Below are 17,690 nucleotides of genomic sequence, written 5' to 3'. Positions count from 1 at the left end.
GTGCGTAAATAGTCAAATGTAGTCTCAGGGAAAATCCAACAACGAATTACCGAAACTATCGAAAATTTATTGCACTCTTTGTACATATCGTGCGCGTATATAAATATAATTATTATCACAATATCAGGCATAAATGCTCGCTCGTACAGGTATTATACAAGTGGATATGTACGTGCGAGTATGTGTATCTATGTGCGTGTTTGGCAAGCATGCAAAGGCGTGCAGAGTATATATGCGAAAGAGCCATCTAGCGATGATTTAGAATTTCTTGGGTGGCAGTTTGAATTGGCGGTTGCTGCTGATTGGAGCGTTTTGTCGTAGCAGTTCCTTGGGTGATTCTGGGGGCTCGGTGGTCGAGGGTTGTTTGGCGATCCATTCGAGAGCGCGTTGAATCGCAGGTGGAATCGGGGGTGGGGTTGGTATATGGGTGCCCGACACTTGAGTGCCAAATTCGTCGGCCGTCCAGCTCATGGCGATAGGGGTGCCATCTGGTGCGTTATACTGAACCGAGCCTTGTATCAGTTGCGTCTCGTCTGGCGTACCGGCGTACTTCCGGCTTCCGCTCTCCTTCTGCAAAATTCCTCCTTCCGTCTGATAGGTGAACGAATAGTGCCCACGCGTATCTCCCAAATCACGCGATTCGCTCACAACCTTCTCCGGCTCTTGGAAGTACTGCTGACAGTGGGCCAGGCCAACAAGACCCACTATAATTATCTGCAGAGATAATACATAGACTCGTTAATCTCAATTCACTCAATCTAATCTTAAACAGCTTGTATAGCTTTAACAGGATTATGCATGGAAATCAATTAACACGGGCTATACTGTGTGTATGTAAATTTTATTAATGAGGTGAAAACTGAGCAGATTTCTACATGGTATTATATATATATATATATATATCAAGGATGTTTCTGTGATAAATGTCCTAATTTTCCGGATAGGCTACAGCGACCGTTTGCCCCAATCGAAAAACTGGCCCCACCCGCGGCTAACGATAAAAACCTTTCAAAATTTTACGACCGAGGAAAGGCTTGATTTATGAACGGATCGCTCGCGTATACGAGATAAATTTTTAGATAGTCTATGTGGCATATACCGAGACAATTAATGCCAATAAGCTGTATAAGGCTTTTGATCCTCGTCATGTTTCTACGGTAAATCTGTCGAGAGAGCTACCTTTCCCCGTGAAAAGGTCAGGATGCGATGGATGTGTTGGTAGGTGCAGGTCACGATAGCTATTGCGATCGCGCGAGTAAAAGTAATCGAGAATTCTTGCGGTTATAATGTTAACCTGATAATTCTGTCCGTTACAATTTTCGTATACACTGTATGCACATGTATGTAATTGTGTAATGTTTGAAATATTTAGAAATCGATGCAAAATTATGCTCGAGTCAATTGACAAAAAAGGAATACAAAATAGTATATATATATATATATATATATATGTATAGACTTACCAAAGAACGCATGTCGCCGGTTTATTTCGCGTAAATCCACAAACCTGTGGATGGACTGGAATTATATGTGTAACTGACGGACGGATGGACGGGCTATGTTTACGGGTAGCTCTTATAACACATATAGAGATCACCGTGGTCGATGGTTGTCGGCGTGAAGTTCGCAAGCAACTCTTGGACCGTTGGGGGCAGAGCCGACCTTTATACCGGCGTCTACAAGCGAGACAAGCCTTTACATAACCCGGGAAAGTTTATTTCGGCATACTCGTCTCCCTCTAGAGCAGTCCACACCCCCGCGTGAAAATCTCACGTTCGTCTATATAGCGATTCATTAACCAGAAGTCATACGGCTCTTCCGCGAGATTACTTATCGAAGGTACTTGGTATATACATGTTAGTTTTAATGCCTCATATTAGAGCTGATTGACAAAAAGAAAGGCTCGTAGAAAGGGAGGATTGCTTGGTCGACCGGCGGCATTATCAATTGGATCGCCTGGAATAGGTCATACTACACGTGAAATACAATGAAATTTGTCGTTGAATGGTAGAAATACAATGGCTGTGCTCTCGAATGTACAGCACTCTATACACGTACGCGAAACGAGATTTCAAATTGGCCGCTGAACGATAAATCGTGCACCGGCTTTAATGTCAAATGCAAATGAATGTTTGCCATGGTGTATCACGAGAGAGTCGTGTCTATCCGCAGATATTTCGCACATCTCCTTTTCAGCGATTACAATTTATTGATGAAATTTAAAATTCAAAATGGACGTTAGGTTGGAAAAATTAGGCAGGATGGATACTTTTAAATATCTGACAATTATATCACTACACATGTATTTCATTATTTATGAGATTCATATCGGTTACATTCCCCCGTGGCAGCATATGTCGAAGCTTGAATCGAGCCGGTAAGAAAAGAAAGGTTAGTTATCAGAGGATAATGACCGAGTCTTCCGTGGGAATTGAACTCTTAAGCGTGGTGGAGTCCTTGGCACAGTGATCCTCCAGTTAAATTACGTACCGCTCGATATTTCCAATGCACGAGAAGAGAAAGGGACGCGTGCAATGATATATGCGACGATGATGAAACAATGCAAAGGACGTATCAACAGTCGGCAACAATGATGCTGTTCGTATCTCAAGAGAGTCGTGGGAGAAACAACAAAGGGTTTGCTCTCTCGCGCGCGCGGCTGGGCCAGGCAGGCATGATGAGGCAGGCAGGCACGCCAAGCACACTTGTTGCGGCGTGAAGTTTGTTCGAGGTGCGATTTGCACATGCGCGCTGCGATCGGGCCCGGCCAGTAGCAGCACTGCAGCGCGGTTTAAACAGTAGTTCGTCGCGATTGTCGCTCGGCGGCGATGCGGTCGACTCGGTGGTCTCTCTCCTGCTGGCTTCTCGATGCTGGCTGGCGATGCTGCTGCTGCTCTTTCAACCTGGCTTGGCACTACCGACTGGCGTGCAGGCGGCAGCCGAGCGTGCCGAGCCCAACAGCCGAACCGAGCCGATCATCATCATCATCACCAGCGGCAGCAGCAGCAGCCATTCCGGAGTACAGACCTCTCCTCTTCTCAGCTGCTACGAGAGGCATTATTATCGGTGTATATACATATACGAAGCTACGTGTGGGCTGTGGCCAGTTACGCTGAACAACGCACAACTCGACGCTTCCGGCCTGACCGAATCTCGGCGATTCGACATACATCGATTGGCGCGCCACCGCCGATTTCTTTCAGCGAGACCATTCGATAACGTGTTAAGGAGAGTTCCACGTGTATGCTGGTGCGCGCGTGTGCGTGCGCGAGCGCGTGCGAAATCGAGCAAAGTGTGCTGCTGCTGCTGCTGCTGCTGTTGCATCCCGAATATACGCACGATTCTCGGCCAATGAGTTTTAGCCTCCCAATCTCTCACAGGTACTTCCGACTATCGACTGAAAACTTTTACCCACGCTCTCGCCTCTTCCGCAACATTTTATCGCGGTAAATCAGTGATGCACGATAAATCTAAGAGGACAAAGAGAGAATAATAATAATTTTCTTTCGTTCTTCCTTTTACATCAATTTTCTCCGAGAAAAAGAACCATACATACATATATGTATATGTGTGTATACTCTCAGGAGCAATTAAAGAGAGAGATAGAGGGGCAAGATCCCCAGATAATATCGCGCGTTAATTCTGCGACGACAGTTGTGTAGCGCAGCTGCGATAAGGCGCGGCTAAGCAGCTACACGCGCAGTATATCTGTATATACGGAGTATAATAGAGATAAGACGCAAGAGATTATCGGTCGGATAAGTTTTCCTTCCGAGTAGAAATCATTGGAGAACTCCTGTGCGGCACGATGATTGCTCGGCTGACTCTGCGCGGCGACCTATTAAAGCGCGCAAGCAGATTACTACTCCGTTCTCTCGCATGCTGCTAATCTACTTGTAAATCGCATCTCCCGCGGTTCGTCGAGCTTCCGCTCCATACAAAGCTCATCTGACGAGGCTAATCCATGTTCTCAGATCATGCCAGAATGGAAAGCAGCTGCAGCGGTAACGGCAGCACCGATGCCAATTCCATCCTGAAGCAGCAGCAGCAGCTCATTGGCTCGAGGCTAGCCGGTAAACAAAGCGGAAGTGAACGGCTGCGTAAAATGAGCACGATGCAAGAGGAGGAGGATGCTTCGGACGACCTTGATCCGGATATTATCAAAACTGTGCCTTCGCCTCGCCAGCAGCAGCAACAACAACAACAGGACGCCGACTCTGATTCGCCGTGCGAGCAGGAGAGAGGGCGCCTCCTCAGCACCGGAAGTGCTTCGAAGATCTTCGTTAACCCATCCAGCACCACCAGCATCTCTTCCTGCAACGGCGTCAAGAGGTCGACCGGAAGTGGACACGACAGCAGCTCCGATAGCGTCCACGAGAAGCCTATCAGGTATTTCCAGTGCAAATTGGACCATCCCGAGTGCAGGTGAACTTTGGACACCGCCGATATTTTTTCATTCCTCCATTCTTAAAGATCGATAATGTTCAATCAGGTTTTATCGCGAAGGAGGGAGCCAGCCCATAGCTGTGAGAAGCAGTCGTGGGATAGAGCTGCACTCTGGAAGACATCGTTATCCCAGCATGCGGTCCCTTCGCTCCAATGTCACCATGGACGACCACCATCACCATCATCATCATCACATGCATCAGCTGCAGCAGCAACAGCAGCACCATCATCAGCATTTGCATCATCCCAATGCGCAGGCTAGTTGGGCCTCCATTGTTTTTGGTGACTCCAACGGTCACTCCAGAGCATTCCCAGACTCGGTCTCAATTCGCTCTCTAGCCTCCATTGGCCTGGGTTCCTCCGATGGCCGGAAACTCACCATTCGGAGGGTACCGACCTCTCCATCCGAACTACTCAACATGGTTCATCCGCCTACGTGAGTGTACACGTTAGTTTTCTCCAAATCCACATGCAAATCGAGGCTCCCCGCATAGCTGTGCGATGCAGATGTTTCAAGAGGATCCTTGCCTTAGAAATTAGTGCGATTGTTCCCGGAGAGCATCAATGTCATTCGTAAACTATTGTTGCAGTCTGCTTAACATGCCACATCCGCCAATCCTACGAATTAAATGAATCAAACTCGGTGACTTTTATGGAAGCAGAATAGACTCGCGCTGTCAGCCGAGGTCGAAACCTTATCTCTTGTGTATATATATATATATATGTATATATACAGTGTTGAAATGCGAATCTCTGACCCGAGAGCGATTACAATAAAATTCGACAATATCCACGAGCGATTGTTTGTCATCGTGATTGTATCGACGAGAAGTGGGTCGCTTTGTAAAAATCGCTAATATTCTTTACTCGAGTTACACACTTGTGTGGAAAGGCTAGAGCTGTAAATTTTTCTTGCTCTCATATTTTATAGTCCCTGTGCCATATGTTCCGCAGCTAATTCGCTCTAATCTTTTGGGTAAATGACGTATGGAGAACGCTTCTTTCGCGCAAGGACACTCGTGGAAAGATAAATTTTCGAATCAACCTGGGCTCAGTCTGAATTTGGTATTCGTCGAAATAGCTGTCGCACACGGTTTCAGGGAGAAAAGAATATTGTCATCTCGATAGTCAGTAATGACGTAAAATTGTATCAACAGTAGTAAATAACGCTCGCGTTTAAAGAGCTTTTCGCTGAAGTGAGAAATGCTGCGTACTTCCAATATGTTTGCGAAGCATGGGCCTAACGTTCCAGAATTACAATTCTACTCTACTATGCCGGAGAAGTAAGTGGATAATGACTTAGGACGTACTAAGGCTGTGCTTTGTTGCAATTGGTCCGACTCTCGTGCGATATACTGGTAATAATTGACGGAGGATCAAAAATTCCACTAATTAATTAACTCACTCCAAGAATTTCCATAAAAATTCTAATGTACGTCCGTGGCACTACATTGCAAGAGAAGAGCGATAGTTTTTAAAAGAGCATTTGTATTTTGTTGTTGTTCCATAATTTATACCAACGCTAGTCTATATCGTGCGTATTATATCTTTTCCGGTGCAAGGCGCCCACGTGACAGGGCAAACACAGGTGGTCCGACCTGAGAACAATTTGTAGGACTATCCACGGTGATCAGCAGCGGTAGTCACTTTGCTACCAGATCTTTCACAATTTATTGCTTTGACTTATGTAATGCCAAGCGCCAAGGTCAATCGACGTCATTTAACTTGTACTGTAATTTCACACCGTCGCGCGTCGTCGTTGATCTTAATAGGGGTTTCCTCTTAAAACAGCGTAACTTTTGCTCTCCAAGCATTCTTATTAAATTTCACGCATCGGAATCTGTCGTTGCGTACGTTTCTCTCGCGTTGCAGTGAGAAGGACGCGGTATGATAAAACGCCACAATTTACGAGTATGTATACATATATATACAAATATACATGTTTATATTATTTGGGGTTTCAGTCCTGTCGAAGACGACCTCTCGACCTGCACGAGTTACGATGACGCCGATGCTGATGATCCTGGGGACTACAGGCAGCCGAGAAGACCGCATTGGGCCAACAAAGCGCAGTTTGTTCTGGCTTGTATCGGTTACTCCGTCGGTCTAGGCAATGTTTGGAGGTTTCCCTATTTATGCTACAAAAGCGGAGGCGGTGAGTTCTCGTCACACGCAACAGGCTCTCGATATGACGTCACGAATTGCCATGATTAGAGCAATCGTGATAAGAATAGGTATTTGCTCTTTGCATCATCTGTGCGAAATGCGTCACGATCGAGATCGGTATAGATCGCTTAAAGCGATGACTATCCAGCATATATATATATATATAGTTGAGTCTACCTGTCTGAAATTTTCGTTTTTACTCTTTTTAATTCTTGCACGTTTCACTCTCTAAAAGATGAGATATCGCGTGTTTGTATAAACCATTCTTTTAACACGACGATAATACTATATATATAGTCGAGTCTTCGCCTCTCAAATTTTCGTCAAAACTCTTTTTAATTATTTTTTTACGCACACCTCTCTCTTTCTCTATCTAAAAGATGAGATATCACCTGTTTGTGTATACTAATCTTCGCTCACTTAACACGATGGTTACACTATATATATATAGTCGAGTCTCCCCCTCTAAAAATTTCGCCTTTACTCTTTTTATCGTTGCACGTTTCTCTCTCTAAAAGACTAGACGTTACGTATACATATATATGTATAGTATTCTTGGTAAGGTCCAGACGCGTCGCGTTCCCGGTAAATTTCAAATTGTGAAAGCCGTTTGACACAGCCGGACGTGGCGCAATTCGCTCGCGGAACTTGATACATGACCTTGTCGGGAAACACCGGCCCGCCAAGGCAAATCATTTCAATGACACCGGTGAAAATGATCAACGCGAAGCTGTCAGCTGGAATTGTGGCGGCGACAGCGGCGGCGGTGCGGGGAAACGAGATCGAATGACACGCGCGTGCACATACATATGTACGTGTGTGCAGGATTGTGCGAGTGTGTTGTTAAATCGGTGGCGCAAATCTGGCGAAAAGAAAAAAAGCCAAAGCGTTGTTATTGCAATTAAATAACGATATATGTATATCGGAGTGATCGTAATGGTGGGAATAAACTCGCTACGATCACCGTTTAACGAACGACTAAAAAGTTACACGGTGTGACCTTGTTAACGCCCACGGGCATCATGCGCGAACTTGGCGTTAAACTTTAAGTGACGACAAGTAGCGTTTAGAGAGATATGAAAACTTTCCTATTTTATTATAATCGCATGTGTTGTGTATATATATTGTATATTTTATATGTTATATATATATATATATATATAGAGAGAGAGAGAGAGAGAGAGAGAGAGAGAAACAATAAATTAATAACAACTTCCTATTTGCAGGAGTGTTCCTGATACCCTACTTCTTAATACTCATAGTATGCGGAGTACCTCTGCTTTACATGGAGCTTAGCATCGGGCAATTTACAAGAAGAGGACCGATCGGTGCCATCGGACAAATGTGCCCACTTTTGAAAGGTCGGAGCTTCTTATATTATTATTGTTATCGTCGTTTTACGATCACCATTTTAATACCGTTTTAATCAACAGGAGCTGGCTTGTCGTCGGTGGTGATATCGTTCCTGATGTCGACCTACCATAACGTGATAATTGCCTACGCGATATATTATTTCTTCGCGGCGTTCAAAGCCGAGCAACCGTGGTCGAACTGCGACAATTCGTGGAACACGAATGCCTGTTGGCTCCCCGCCTACAAGTACATCGAAAATCGTACCCGCCCAAACGCCACTAGAACACCATCCGAGGATTATTTCGAGTAACTTGAAAAGCTCCTCCTCCTTGCAGCTCGCTCCTTATAACGAACTGTACTTTAATTGGGATTACTTTGGATTTTAAGCAACAAAGTGCTGCAAATCAGCAAGGGAATCGAGGAGCCAGGAATACTCAGATGGGAATTGGTAGCGTGTCTCATCACAGCCTGGGTCATGGTCTACTTTTCCATTTGGAAGTCGATCAAGTCTTCGGCTCAGGTCAGATACCTCACCGCGACCTTACCCTTCCTGCTGATCGTCGTGTTTCTCACGAGATCCCTGACACTCGAGGGAGCTGACAAAGGCGTTCAGTTCTTCTTTCATCCAAGATGGGAGCTCTTGGCTGATGCCAAGGTGTTAGCTTGTTTTGTATTCTAGTTACTCTGCAATGCGTAGATATTTTATTATACTATAGTAGATATATAATATTAGACAGTTGAGAAGTCCAGAGTTAGAATATAAAGTTTCATTTATTCTGTAATTATACGATCTGAATTGTTTATAGAAAGTTTCTGTTAAAGTAATTCTAAAGCGTTTTCCAAAAGTCTAATGGAAAAATTTATATCTATTATTGTTATGGAGATAAACATTCTCTACGTCTATATTCTGGGACATCTTGAGTCGTTTAGTATGTATAGTGTGCAAGGATAATCATGAAGTTTTGAACTTTTGCTCGCAGGTATGGGTAAATGCAGCAGCACAAATTTTCACTTCTGTGGGTATCGCTTTTGGCTCGATGATATGCTTCGCGAGCTACAACAAATTCCACAACACTATTCTCATCGACACAGTGGCGGTGTCTCTTATTAACGCGCTCAGTAGTCTGCTCGTTGGAATTTTCTCATTTGCAACGATTGGCAATATAGCGCTCGAGCAAAACATGTCTGTCGAAGCTGTCCTGAGCGATGGTATTATCCTCCCATTTACTCTCAATGAAAATATTCTTAACTGTAAATATTGAACAAGCGATGATTTTTTTCAAGGACCTGGTCTAGTCTTCGTCATCTATCCACAGGCCCTGGCCAAGATGCCAGCGTCCCAACTCTGGGCTGTCTTATTTTTCTTCATGCTGGTCTGCCTTTCTCTCAATAGTCAAGTATGCGCATACATAATAAGTCCGTTGCTCGCGCACGATTAATCATCTAAAAGAAGCAAATTTGCATTTTTAGTTTGCAATAGTCGAAGTTGTAGTCACTTCGATCCAGGATGGATTCCCCAATTGGGTAAAGCGCCATTTGTTTTGTCACGAGATACTCGTGCTTCTCGTTTGTGTCATTTCGTTTTTATTTGGGCTTCCCAATATAACTCAGGTGAGAACTGAAATTACTTTGTATAGCTCTCTTTGCCTACATAATCTAATAATACCTATATACATATATTGTAACTTACTTTATCTCTTTCTAGGGTGGCATTTATTTCTTCCAATTGATAGATCACTACGCAGCATCTTTATCCATCATGTTCTTAGCATTCTTCGAGGTGATCGCTGTATCGTGGTTCTACGGTGTACGAAGATTGTGCAATAACGTGAAAGAGATGACAGGGAGAGTACCATCCATGTATTTTAGATTCTGCTGGCTTTTCGCTGCACCTGTATTAATAATGGTATACACAGCGTTATTATACTGCATAGAATAATTTTCAAAGAACTTACTCTTTAGAAACGAGACAATGACGTAGTTTCTACACGAATCCTTCGCCATTTCAGTCAGTGTGGGTGTTTAGCCTGATCGATTATGAACCACCAACCTATCGTAATGGCGAGTACGAGTATCCATGGTGGGCAGAAGCCATAGGTTGGGGGATAGCATCTCTTTCTCTAATTTGCATTCCTGCCTTCGCCATCTACGTACTCATCAGAGCCGATGGCAACACTTTCACCGAGGTAAAAATCATCGACGACAATCCACAACTGCAGCAACATAACTATCTTTCCTCTTTGTCACTTTGCAGAAACTCAGGAACTCCGTACGACCTCACTTCGAAGCTTGCAAAGTCTGCGGACAGGAATACTGTACGGAACCTATGCATAATTTCGAGGATGAATTACTGAAGGATCCTCAAGGACAGGATCTTGGGAGTCCATGTCCAATGCAATTAAACGCGGGGTATCTGCTTTCAAAGCCACAAACGTGACGGTTGATGTACACTAATCGAGAATACCTTTCATTGTCTTTGGTAGCACGAGGCCAAAAATCGCATTCTAAAAGTTTCCTTCCTTAGAATGTGCCGAATGAAAAACTGTATTATATAGTATTATAGTAGTTTATATGTATAGTATTCCCATAAGTGTTCATATTCATCATTCCGAAAGCATAACGAATAAATTGTTTGACTGCTCTCAACGTTGTAGGAGTGGCAATGCGATTGATAAATTTGACAATAAACAAAAATGCATGGTTAAAGAAACTTCTCGAATAGTCTATATATATATAAATTTTACAAAAGGTGTACTGGTATTATATAAGATGAAAGCCTTTGTTGCGTTAGCGAGTCCACATTTCTGGTGAATCCTCATAGTAAATTGGATTAAACTAATTGCGTTATGCGTCTCTGGGGCAGCACGCGCTGTAGAATCGCTTCATTTAGGCGAGGTGCGAGCTTCAAGTTCACTCCTCTGTTTCCTTTGTATCTCTCTCCTCTCACGCGACTCTGACAATGACGAAAAAGTTTGAGTTTAACTGGCGAATAGAAGTTCCGGAATTGTTGAGGAACGGTACAACTTTCGATCGATGGGCCGAAGACAAAGAGAGCACGGACTACGAGGCCAACTGTTTGTTCAAAGTGGATGAGTATGGATTTTTCATTTATTGGAAAAGTGAAGGGAAGGTAGGCTCTCTCTCTCTCTCTCTCTCTCTCTCCAATATGTAAATATATATAGCAAATTCGGTGAAAGAATTCGTCTAGCCAATAGCTCTTCTCAATCTAGGATGGCGATGTGATAGAATTGGCCCAAGTCTGCGATATTCGTTACGGTGGTACACCCAAGGTATACCTTGAAAAATCATACCAATGTATCCATAAGTAGATATATCCCTCGCTGAACGAACCCGCGGATTTTCAGGATCCAAAGTTACTCAACAAATTGAGTAAACATGGCACGCTTGAACAATTAGACGAGAAAAGCTTGACGATTTGTTCTGGTGTCGACTACACCAACATCATTTACAATCACGTGGTGTGCCCAGACGCGCAAACTGCCAAGGTACAAATAAGCACGTTAGCCATTCTATTGGCAATAAGAAATTAACGCGCGATTATTTCAGGATTGGCAAGCTGGATTACGATTAATTACGCACAACACGAAAGCGAGTAACATTTGTCCCACGACGCAGTTGATGAAACAGTGGGTATTATTATTATTATCCTACCTTATTAAAATCTATATATATATATGTATAGGTATATATATCAATGCAAGGTACAAATATATCAAATCCTATCTCTAGCTGGATGAGACTTCTCTTTTCCGTCGACCCAAAAGGTAAAGTTCCAGTTAAAGTGATTTCAAAAACCTTTGCCTCTGGAAAAACCGAGAAGCTGGTTTATCAGGGATTGGCTGACTTGGGTCTGCCCAGTGGAAAAGTAACCACTCCTTATTTTCCTTTTAACTATACAGTGTACTTCGACCGGTCAAATCGTAATAACGATAATCGATTTTAGAGCGACAAGATAGAACCTGCGGATTTTACCTTTGACAAATTTAAATCGATGTACTTTAAAATTTGTCCACGAAACGACATTGAGGAGCTCTTCCAGTCGATGTAAGCATTGAATAATTTCTCGTTGTTAAAGGATCACTGTGAAATATGATTTTTCCATCAAGTTTTCCTTCGCAACGTATATGTTATCGCACAGAACAAAGGGGAAAGCCGAAACGATCAGTCTTCAGCAATTGGTTACTTTCATGAACGAGAAGCAACGAGATCCCAGATTGAACGAGATTCTCTACCCCCTGTACGACGAAAAGAGGTGCACCGAGATCATCAATGATTACGAGCAGGACGAAACGGCTAAGAGCGAGAGTAAGCGTCCATCGGGGTACCGCGTGTATGATAAGAGTGCGAATTAACGCGGTGTATAGCAAATTGTCCAATCGATCGATTGCACGAATTGCAGAAAAGTTAACGAAAGACGGTTTCATCCGTTATTTGATGTCCGACGAGAATGCTCCGGTGTTCCTGGATAAGCTGGAGGAATGGATGGAAATGGATCAGCCACTTTCTCACTACTACATCAATTCTAGTCACAACACTTATCTCAGTGGTAGACAGATCGGTGGTAAAAGTACAGTGGAAATGTATAGGCAGGTCCTTCTGGCAGGTTGTCGGTAAGATGTAAATCTTATACAGGGTGTACCATGAGGAAGGTGCAACAAAGCGTGGAAGTAAATATTCGCGTAGAAATTGTGTGGACTAAAAAAATATTTTCAAACATAAACATTTTTTATTGTATTAATTTAATTGTTCGTAATTAGTTGCAATAATGAATTTCGTTTATTATAATTTTATTGACTGATCAATTTTTTATAAACGTATAAAAGATCAATTTTGCTTAAGATCGCTCATGTTGCAATTTTCTAAGGGCTTGAAGGAGTTCTGTGAGAAATTGATATCTCTTATTGCGTTATTTTGATAAATTAGTCGTCGCATCCATATACACTCTGGTGCATATTTAACGGTCCACCTTGTAGATACAAATAAGTATCATGGAATTTCAATAATAAAACTGCTGGAGTTTGCGAATCCGTCGACAGATGCGTAGAGTTGGACTGCTGGGACGGAAAAGGAGAGGACGAAGAGCCGATAATAACTCACGGTAAAGCCATGTGCACCGATATCTTGTTCAAGGACGTAATTTACGCGTTGAGAGACACCGCATTTGTCACCTCCGAATATCCGATAATTTTGAGCTTCGAGAATCACTGTTGTCTGAAGCAACAGTACAAATTGGCCAAATACTGCGATGAGATATTGGGCGATTTGCTGCTGAAAGAGCCGCTGAAGGATTATCCGGTCTGTATCGGCCACGCGCTCATTTAGCACCTCTAAAACATGCAATTTTTTCTTCCTTTTGCAGCTCGAGCCGGGCTCTCCGTTGCCACCGCCAAACGCCCTGAAGCGTAAGATTTTGATCAAGAATAAGCGACTCAAACCGGAAGTTGAGAAGGTCGAGCTGGAGCTTTTCCGTTCGGGACAATTCGAGGCTAAGGACGAGGTGGTGGAGGACCCTAATGCTCCGCCGGCGCCGGCTCCGCCGGAGCCACCAAAGGTTGTTTTGCTCTTCGGATCACAGTTTGAAAAAAAAAGTTATTAAGTCATCTAATATGGAATTTGTTAATTTACCAGTTTTGTTTTGTCTTTTTAACCAATTTTAACCTTGATGACTTTATATAATTACCTGTCATCTACTTCATCAGTAATTATCACACCTGTACTGATCGGTGTAGGAGGAGGCTCCAGCGGAAGGTGCACCAGCAGGCGAAGGGGGGGCGGAGGGTGAAGCACCCCCCATTCAGTACACAGGCAGTACTATGGCCTGCCATCCTTGGCTATCCTCGATGATTAATTATGCTCAACCAATCAAGTTCCAAAGCTTCGAAGCAGCGGAAAGTACGCACTAATACCGCAAATCGACATTTGTAATTTTACAATTCTCTGTTATCATTTATTTACGCTTTAACAGTCCAATGAAAATTACTATTAACACACAAAATCTTATCAACGATCGTGTATAGCAATTTTATCATGAATTGTTACTTTGTATTATAACAATTCTTTTGGAAAGTTACAACATTTTGACAGTGACCACTAACAAAACTATGACAAAACATTGTAGGAAATTGAATCGTCTTTGTCTGCTACAATATAACATAGGAATTTAGGAATTTCGCAGAGGATGTACGGAGTGAAGTTAACTGTGAAAGGTCGATGAATCAATTTCCAAGAGTGTACCAGAAGAGAAGAGAATAAAGCTCTGCAATGTTCTCTTTTCAGAGAAAAATATACATCACAACATGTCTTCTTTTTCCGAGACCGCAGCCTTGAACTACCTGAAGACCCACTCGGTAGAATTCGTAAATTACAATAAGCGTCAGATGAGCCGAATTTATCCGAAGGGCACCAGAGCCGACTCCTCGAATTACATGCCTCAGGTGAGTACAATAATTATCCATTACACGAGCGCGTGAATCTCATCACCGTACTCCGCCCTCTCCCTGCAGGTATTCTGGAACGCTGGCTGCCAGATGGTGGCGCTCAATTTCCAAACGCCGGACTTGCCGATGCAGCTGAATCAAGGTAAATTCGAATATAACGGTACCACGGGCTATTTGTTGAAGCCTGACTTCATGAGAAGGCCGGATCGAAATTTCGATCCATTCTCCGAGGATGTAGACGGCGTCATCACTGCGCAATGTTCCGTTCAAGTAAGATGTCCTAGCTCCGAGTTGCAATATATATTATATACAGGGTGAGGCATTTAAGCCGCCCCAGAAAATGGATGCAGAAAGGCGCGTGCATCTTTAACTTTTTAAAAGATATTCAATTTTTGCATAGGACCTTCCTGAAAGCAAATAACAAGAGGATTGGAAAATATTTTATAGAAAAATTGAATATCTTTAATAGTTAAAGATATACGCGTCTTGCTGCATCCGTATTCTGGGGCGGCTTAAAAGTGCCTCATCCTGTATATATATATATATATATATCACGAAGAGGACAGACAAATAATTTCTTCCTTAACCCTTTACAGGTGATAGCCGGACAGTTCTTGTCGGACAAGAAAGTAGGAACTTACGTGGAAGTAGATATGTACGGTCTTCCGGCAGACACGATTAAGAAAGAATTTAGAACCCGCATGGTACCTGGCAATGGATTGAATCCGGTTTACAACGAGGAGCCATTTCTTTTCAGAAAAGTCGTGCTTCCTGATTTGGCGGTCCTCAGACTCGGTGGGTAATCTTCTATCCGAGGTGTTTATTAATTTATCTTAATTAGGAAATGCTTCTATCGTGCTTGTACATGTGTGTATAGGCGTGTACGAGGAAAGCGGTAAATTATTGGGACAGCGTATATTACCATTGGACGGTCTTCAAGCTGGTTATCGACACATTTCCTTGAAGACCGAAGCAAACTTCCCGATGGCCCTTCCCATGCTGTTTTGTAACATCGAGTTGAAGATTTACGTGCCTGATGGATTCGAGGGTAAACTCTACGATTAATTTACAATTATATACAGCAATTAAACGAAACTCGACGACCTTGACAGATTTCATGGCCATGCTTTCCGACCCTGGTGCATTCAGCAAAGGCGCGGAGAAACAAGCCGAGGCTATGAAGGGGTTGGGAATAGAGCAGACGGACACGAAAGCGGAGGCCGAAAAGAAGAAGAAGGAGGAGGCCAAGAAAGGTTCTTCGCTTTAATAATAAATAAACAGTTTTCGTATACCTGACATAGTGACCGCGAGATAAACTAGTTTCTTACGCGCATGGTATATGATTTCAGAGGAGTTTAAACTCGATCCTATTACGTTGGATTCTCTGAGACGAGAGAAAGGCTTCAAGTCAGGAAAGAAGCAACAAAAGGAGTTGGACACCATGAGAAAGAAACATTTGAAGGAAAGACAGACGATGCAGAAAAACCACCTTTCTACTATAGAGAAATTGGTCAAGGGAAAAGAGTACGTGCGAGGATTATTTTATATCAAGTTTTTATATATCAATATTACAGCTCTATATCGGTACACCTTCGTTACAGCAAAGCTGCTCTGGCAGGGGACGCGAGCATGAAAAAACTGATAAACGAACAAACCGCGCAATGGTCGAGCATGATGGAGAAGCAGAGGAAAGAGGAGTGGGAGTTGCTGAAGAGCCAAACGTCCAGTGCGAAAGACGAGCTGAAAAAATTAATTGAAGTGGTCCAGGCTACGCAGGTGAAGCAGTTACAGGCCAGACAAGACAAGTGTGTAATATCATAGCGTTGTACCAGCCGCTTTTAACGGACACAGGAGTGAAACATTTATTTCTGCAGAGACATCAAGGATATGAACGCTAATCAAGCTAAGACATCGGTGGAGACCGCCAAGGAAGTAATGAACGACAAAGCCTTGAAGACGAAGGGAGACAAGGATCGACGATTGCGAGAGAAGCAGCAGCAGAATACAAAGAAATTCTTGGAGGAGAGGAAAAACGTTCAGATCAAGCAAGGACGCGACAAGGAGAAATTGACAAAAACGCACGAGAAGCAAGTCACGGATTTGGACAAAGATATCGATGCGGTAATAAAAGCTGACCTCTTGAGTAAAACAAATAAATATCTCTTTATTAATATTATTACAATTACGATAAAATATCATTTTTTTACAGACGGTTGAGATGTATACTAACGAGGCAGCTCAATATGACATTTCCTCGAAAATCGACTTTTTCGTCTAGGCAAAATATAGCAAATTCATGCTCGTACTATGTAACTATTATATATTATATATTATTGTCAGTATAATTAAGAGCACCCATTGATTCTCATTATTGTCTCGCGGCATAGCATAAATGTATAATTTTATATAGTGTACCTTCACTGTTCTATTATCGCGTAATAATACTATTATTGTACTATTAATCTAGGTTATTTACACTTTGTGGGTCTGCACCGTGTATCGAGTGCAAAATTGTAGAGAAAGAATTCTAATAAAATTCTAAGCGAATTAAACGCGTCTGAAATTTCAGAAGCCAACAACTCTCCATCACGAATCGCGTATTATGTATTAATTCAAACTGATTGGAAGCCTTAGGGGTGTAAATGTGCGTCGACTATATATAAAATATAATTATTTATAAAGCGCTGTGTAGATAGCAGTTTAGAAAGTTTTCGCTTTTTGTCGATGAATGAAATTCTGTACAAACGGCATCCTGTAAACTCTTAAGGAGGCGATAGATCCAGCGCAAGCTCCGACCCAGTAAACTATCACATGTTCCATAAAAGATGTTCCCAGGCATCCATATTTTAAAGAAGTCGCCAGAGCCGGGTTGAAGTAGCCACCGGAATAATTGAAAGCTGCACAAAACAGAAAAATCTTCAACGGTTCTAAAGGAGGTCCGAGTTTATGCAGGACTCTCCACTTTTCTGTTTACTGTCTACGAACCTGCGACCACCAGTGATGTTCCAACAAACGAATCAATAGCTGTACCAAATTTCGGATTTAGGTCATTCAGAACGTGGGAAACCGTTCTGCAGATGCAAGTAGCTACGCATTCCACCAACGCGCCAAATATCACTGGTACCTGGTATAAATTGTGCCACAAAATTTATAATTTTATAAGCGTTTTTAAACATTACGTTATAATGGGTATGTGTCCTGGTGGCAAATAATGTTCATGGTACATCTTTAGCATGTCTACTGGACGTGTGGATATCTTTGAACCGT

At 42.8% G+C, this 17,690-nt stretch overlaps 3 protein-coding genes across 6 annotated transcripts; 2 read left to right on the top strand and 1 right to left on the bottom strand.

Annotated features, from left to right (window-relative positions):
- Positions 1-46: 46 nt before the first annotated feature.
- On the bottom strand, positions 47-2,626 carry LOC136782080 (endocuticle structural glycoprotein SgAbd-4-like). Of its 2 annotated transcripts, XM_066741249.1 has the most exons (3): positions 2,491-2,626; positions 1,464-1,676; positions 47-714 (listed from the first exon to the last, which is right to left on the bottom strand). In XM_066741249.1, exons 2-3 carry the CDS (start codon positions 1,473-1,475, stop codon positions 259-261), a joined length of 468 nt encoding a protein of 155 aa, XP_066597346.1. In that variant the 5' UTR covers positions 1,476-1,676; positions 2,491-2,626; the 3' UTR covers positions 47-258. The 2 variants fall into 2 exon arrangements, with proteins under 2 accessions (XP_066597346.1, XP_066597339.1); XM_066741242.1 differs by lacking the exon at positions 2,491-2,626 and having other exon boundaries at positions 1,464-2,128.
- A 496-nt stretch (positions 2,627-3,122) lies between these two features.
- Positions 3,123-10,675, top strand: ine (inebriated). Of its 3 annotated transcripts, XM_066741110.1 has the most exons (13): positions 3,123-3,380; positions 3,975-4,425; positions 4,493-4,882; positions 6,411-6,601; positions 7,839-7,973; positions 8,046-8,271; positions 8,353-8,620; positions 8,946-9,174; positions 9,250-9,362; positions 9,436-9,576; positions 9,671-9,871; positions 9,975-10,151; positions 10,220-10,675. In XM_066741110.1, the coding sequence occupies exons 2-13, from the start codon at positions 3,986-3,988 to the stop codon at positions 10,400-10,402; spliced, it is 2,694 nt and encodes an 897-aa protein (XP_066597207.1). In that variant the 5' UTR covers positions 3,123-3,380; positions 3,975-3,985; the 3' UTR covers positions 10,403-10,675. The 3 variants fall into 3 exon arrangements, with proteins under 3 accessions (XP_066597207.1, XP_066597214.1, XP_066597198.1); XM_066741117.1 differs by having other exon boundaries at positions 3,123-4,389; XM_066741101.1 differs by having other exon boundaries at positions 3,123-4,425.
- A 132-nt stretch (positions 10,676-10,807) lies between these two features.
- On the top strand, positions 10,808-17,124 carry LOC136781998 (1-phosphatidylinositol 4,5-bisphosphate phosphodiesterase-like). The gene is made up of 20 exons (XM_066741088.1): positions 10,808-11,095; positions 11,196-11,255; positions 11,331-11,471; positions 11,533-11,612; positions 11,716-11,851; positions 11,930-12,030; positions 12,125-12,291; positions 12,386-12,596; positions 13,023-13,281; positions 13,346-13,537; positions 13,716-13,878; positions 14,263-14,420; positions 14,490-14,693; positions 15,020-15,218; positions 15,301-15,471; positions 15,536-15,676; positions 15,773-15,947; positions 16,025-16,228; positions 16,298-16,544; positions 16,633-17,124. The coding sequence occupies exons 1-20, from the start codon at positions 10,925-10,927 to the stop codon at positions 16,699-16,701; spliced, it is 3,249 nt and encodes a 1,082-aa protein (XP_066597185.1). The 5' UTR covers positions 10,808-10,924; the 3' UTR covers positions 16,702-17,124.
- Positions 17,125-17,690: the final 566 nt, after the last annotated feature.

Source organism: Prorops nasuta, unplaced genomic scaffold, assembly GCF_024137725.1.
Source record: "Prorops nasuta isolate Cenicafe-Biocafe unplaced genomic scaffold, Cenicafe_Pnas_1.2 PNAS00002, whole genome shotgun sequence".
Classification (NCBI taxonomy): domain Eukaryota; kingdom Metazoa; phylum Arthropoda; class Insecta; order Hymenoptera; family Bethylidae; genus Prorops; species Prorops nasuta.
The sequence above is the reverse complement of the archived record's forward strand: the minus strand, read 5'-3'. Positions and strand labels throughout refer to the sequence as shown.

Bases quoted from the DNA above. Each gene is read 5' to 3' on its own strand.
- ine (XM_066741101.1), top strand. From the start codon at position 3,965: ATGTTCTCAGATCATGCCAGAATGGAAAGCAGCTGCAGCGGTAACGGC. The intron at 6,602-7,838 runs GTGAGTTCTCGT...TCCTATTTGCAG, and splicing joins ATGCTACAAAAGCGGAGGCG to GAGTGTTCCTGATACCCTAC. The intron at 8,621-8,945 runs GTGTTAGCTTGT...TTTTGCTCGCAG, and splicing joins AGCTCTTGGCTGATGCCAAG to GTATGGGTAAATGCAGCAGC.
- LOC136781998 (XM_066741088.1), top strand. From the start codon at position 10,925: ATGACGAAAAAGTTTGAGTTTAACTGGCGAATAGAAGTTCCGGAATTG. The intron at 11,096-11,195 runs GTAGGCTCTCTC...TTCTCAATCTAG, and splicing joins ATTGGAAAAGTGAAGGGAAG to GATGGCGATGTGATAGAATT. The intron at 14,694-15,019 runs GTAAGATGTCCT...AACCCTTTACAG, and splicing joins CTGCGCAATGTTCCGTTCAA to GTGATAGCCGGACAGTTCTT.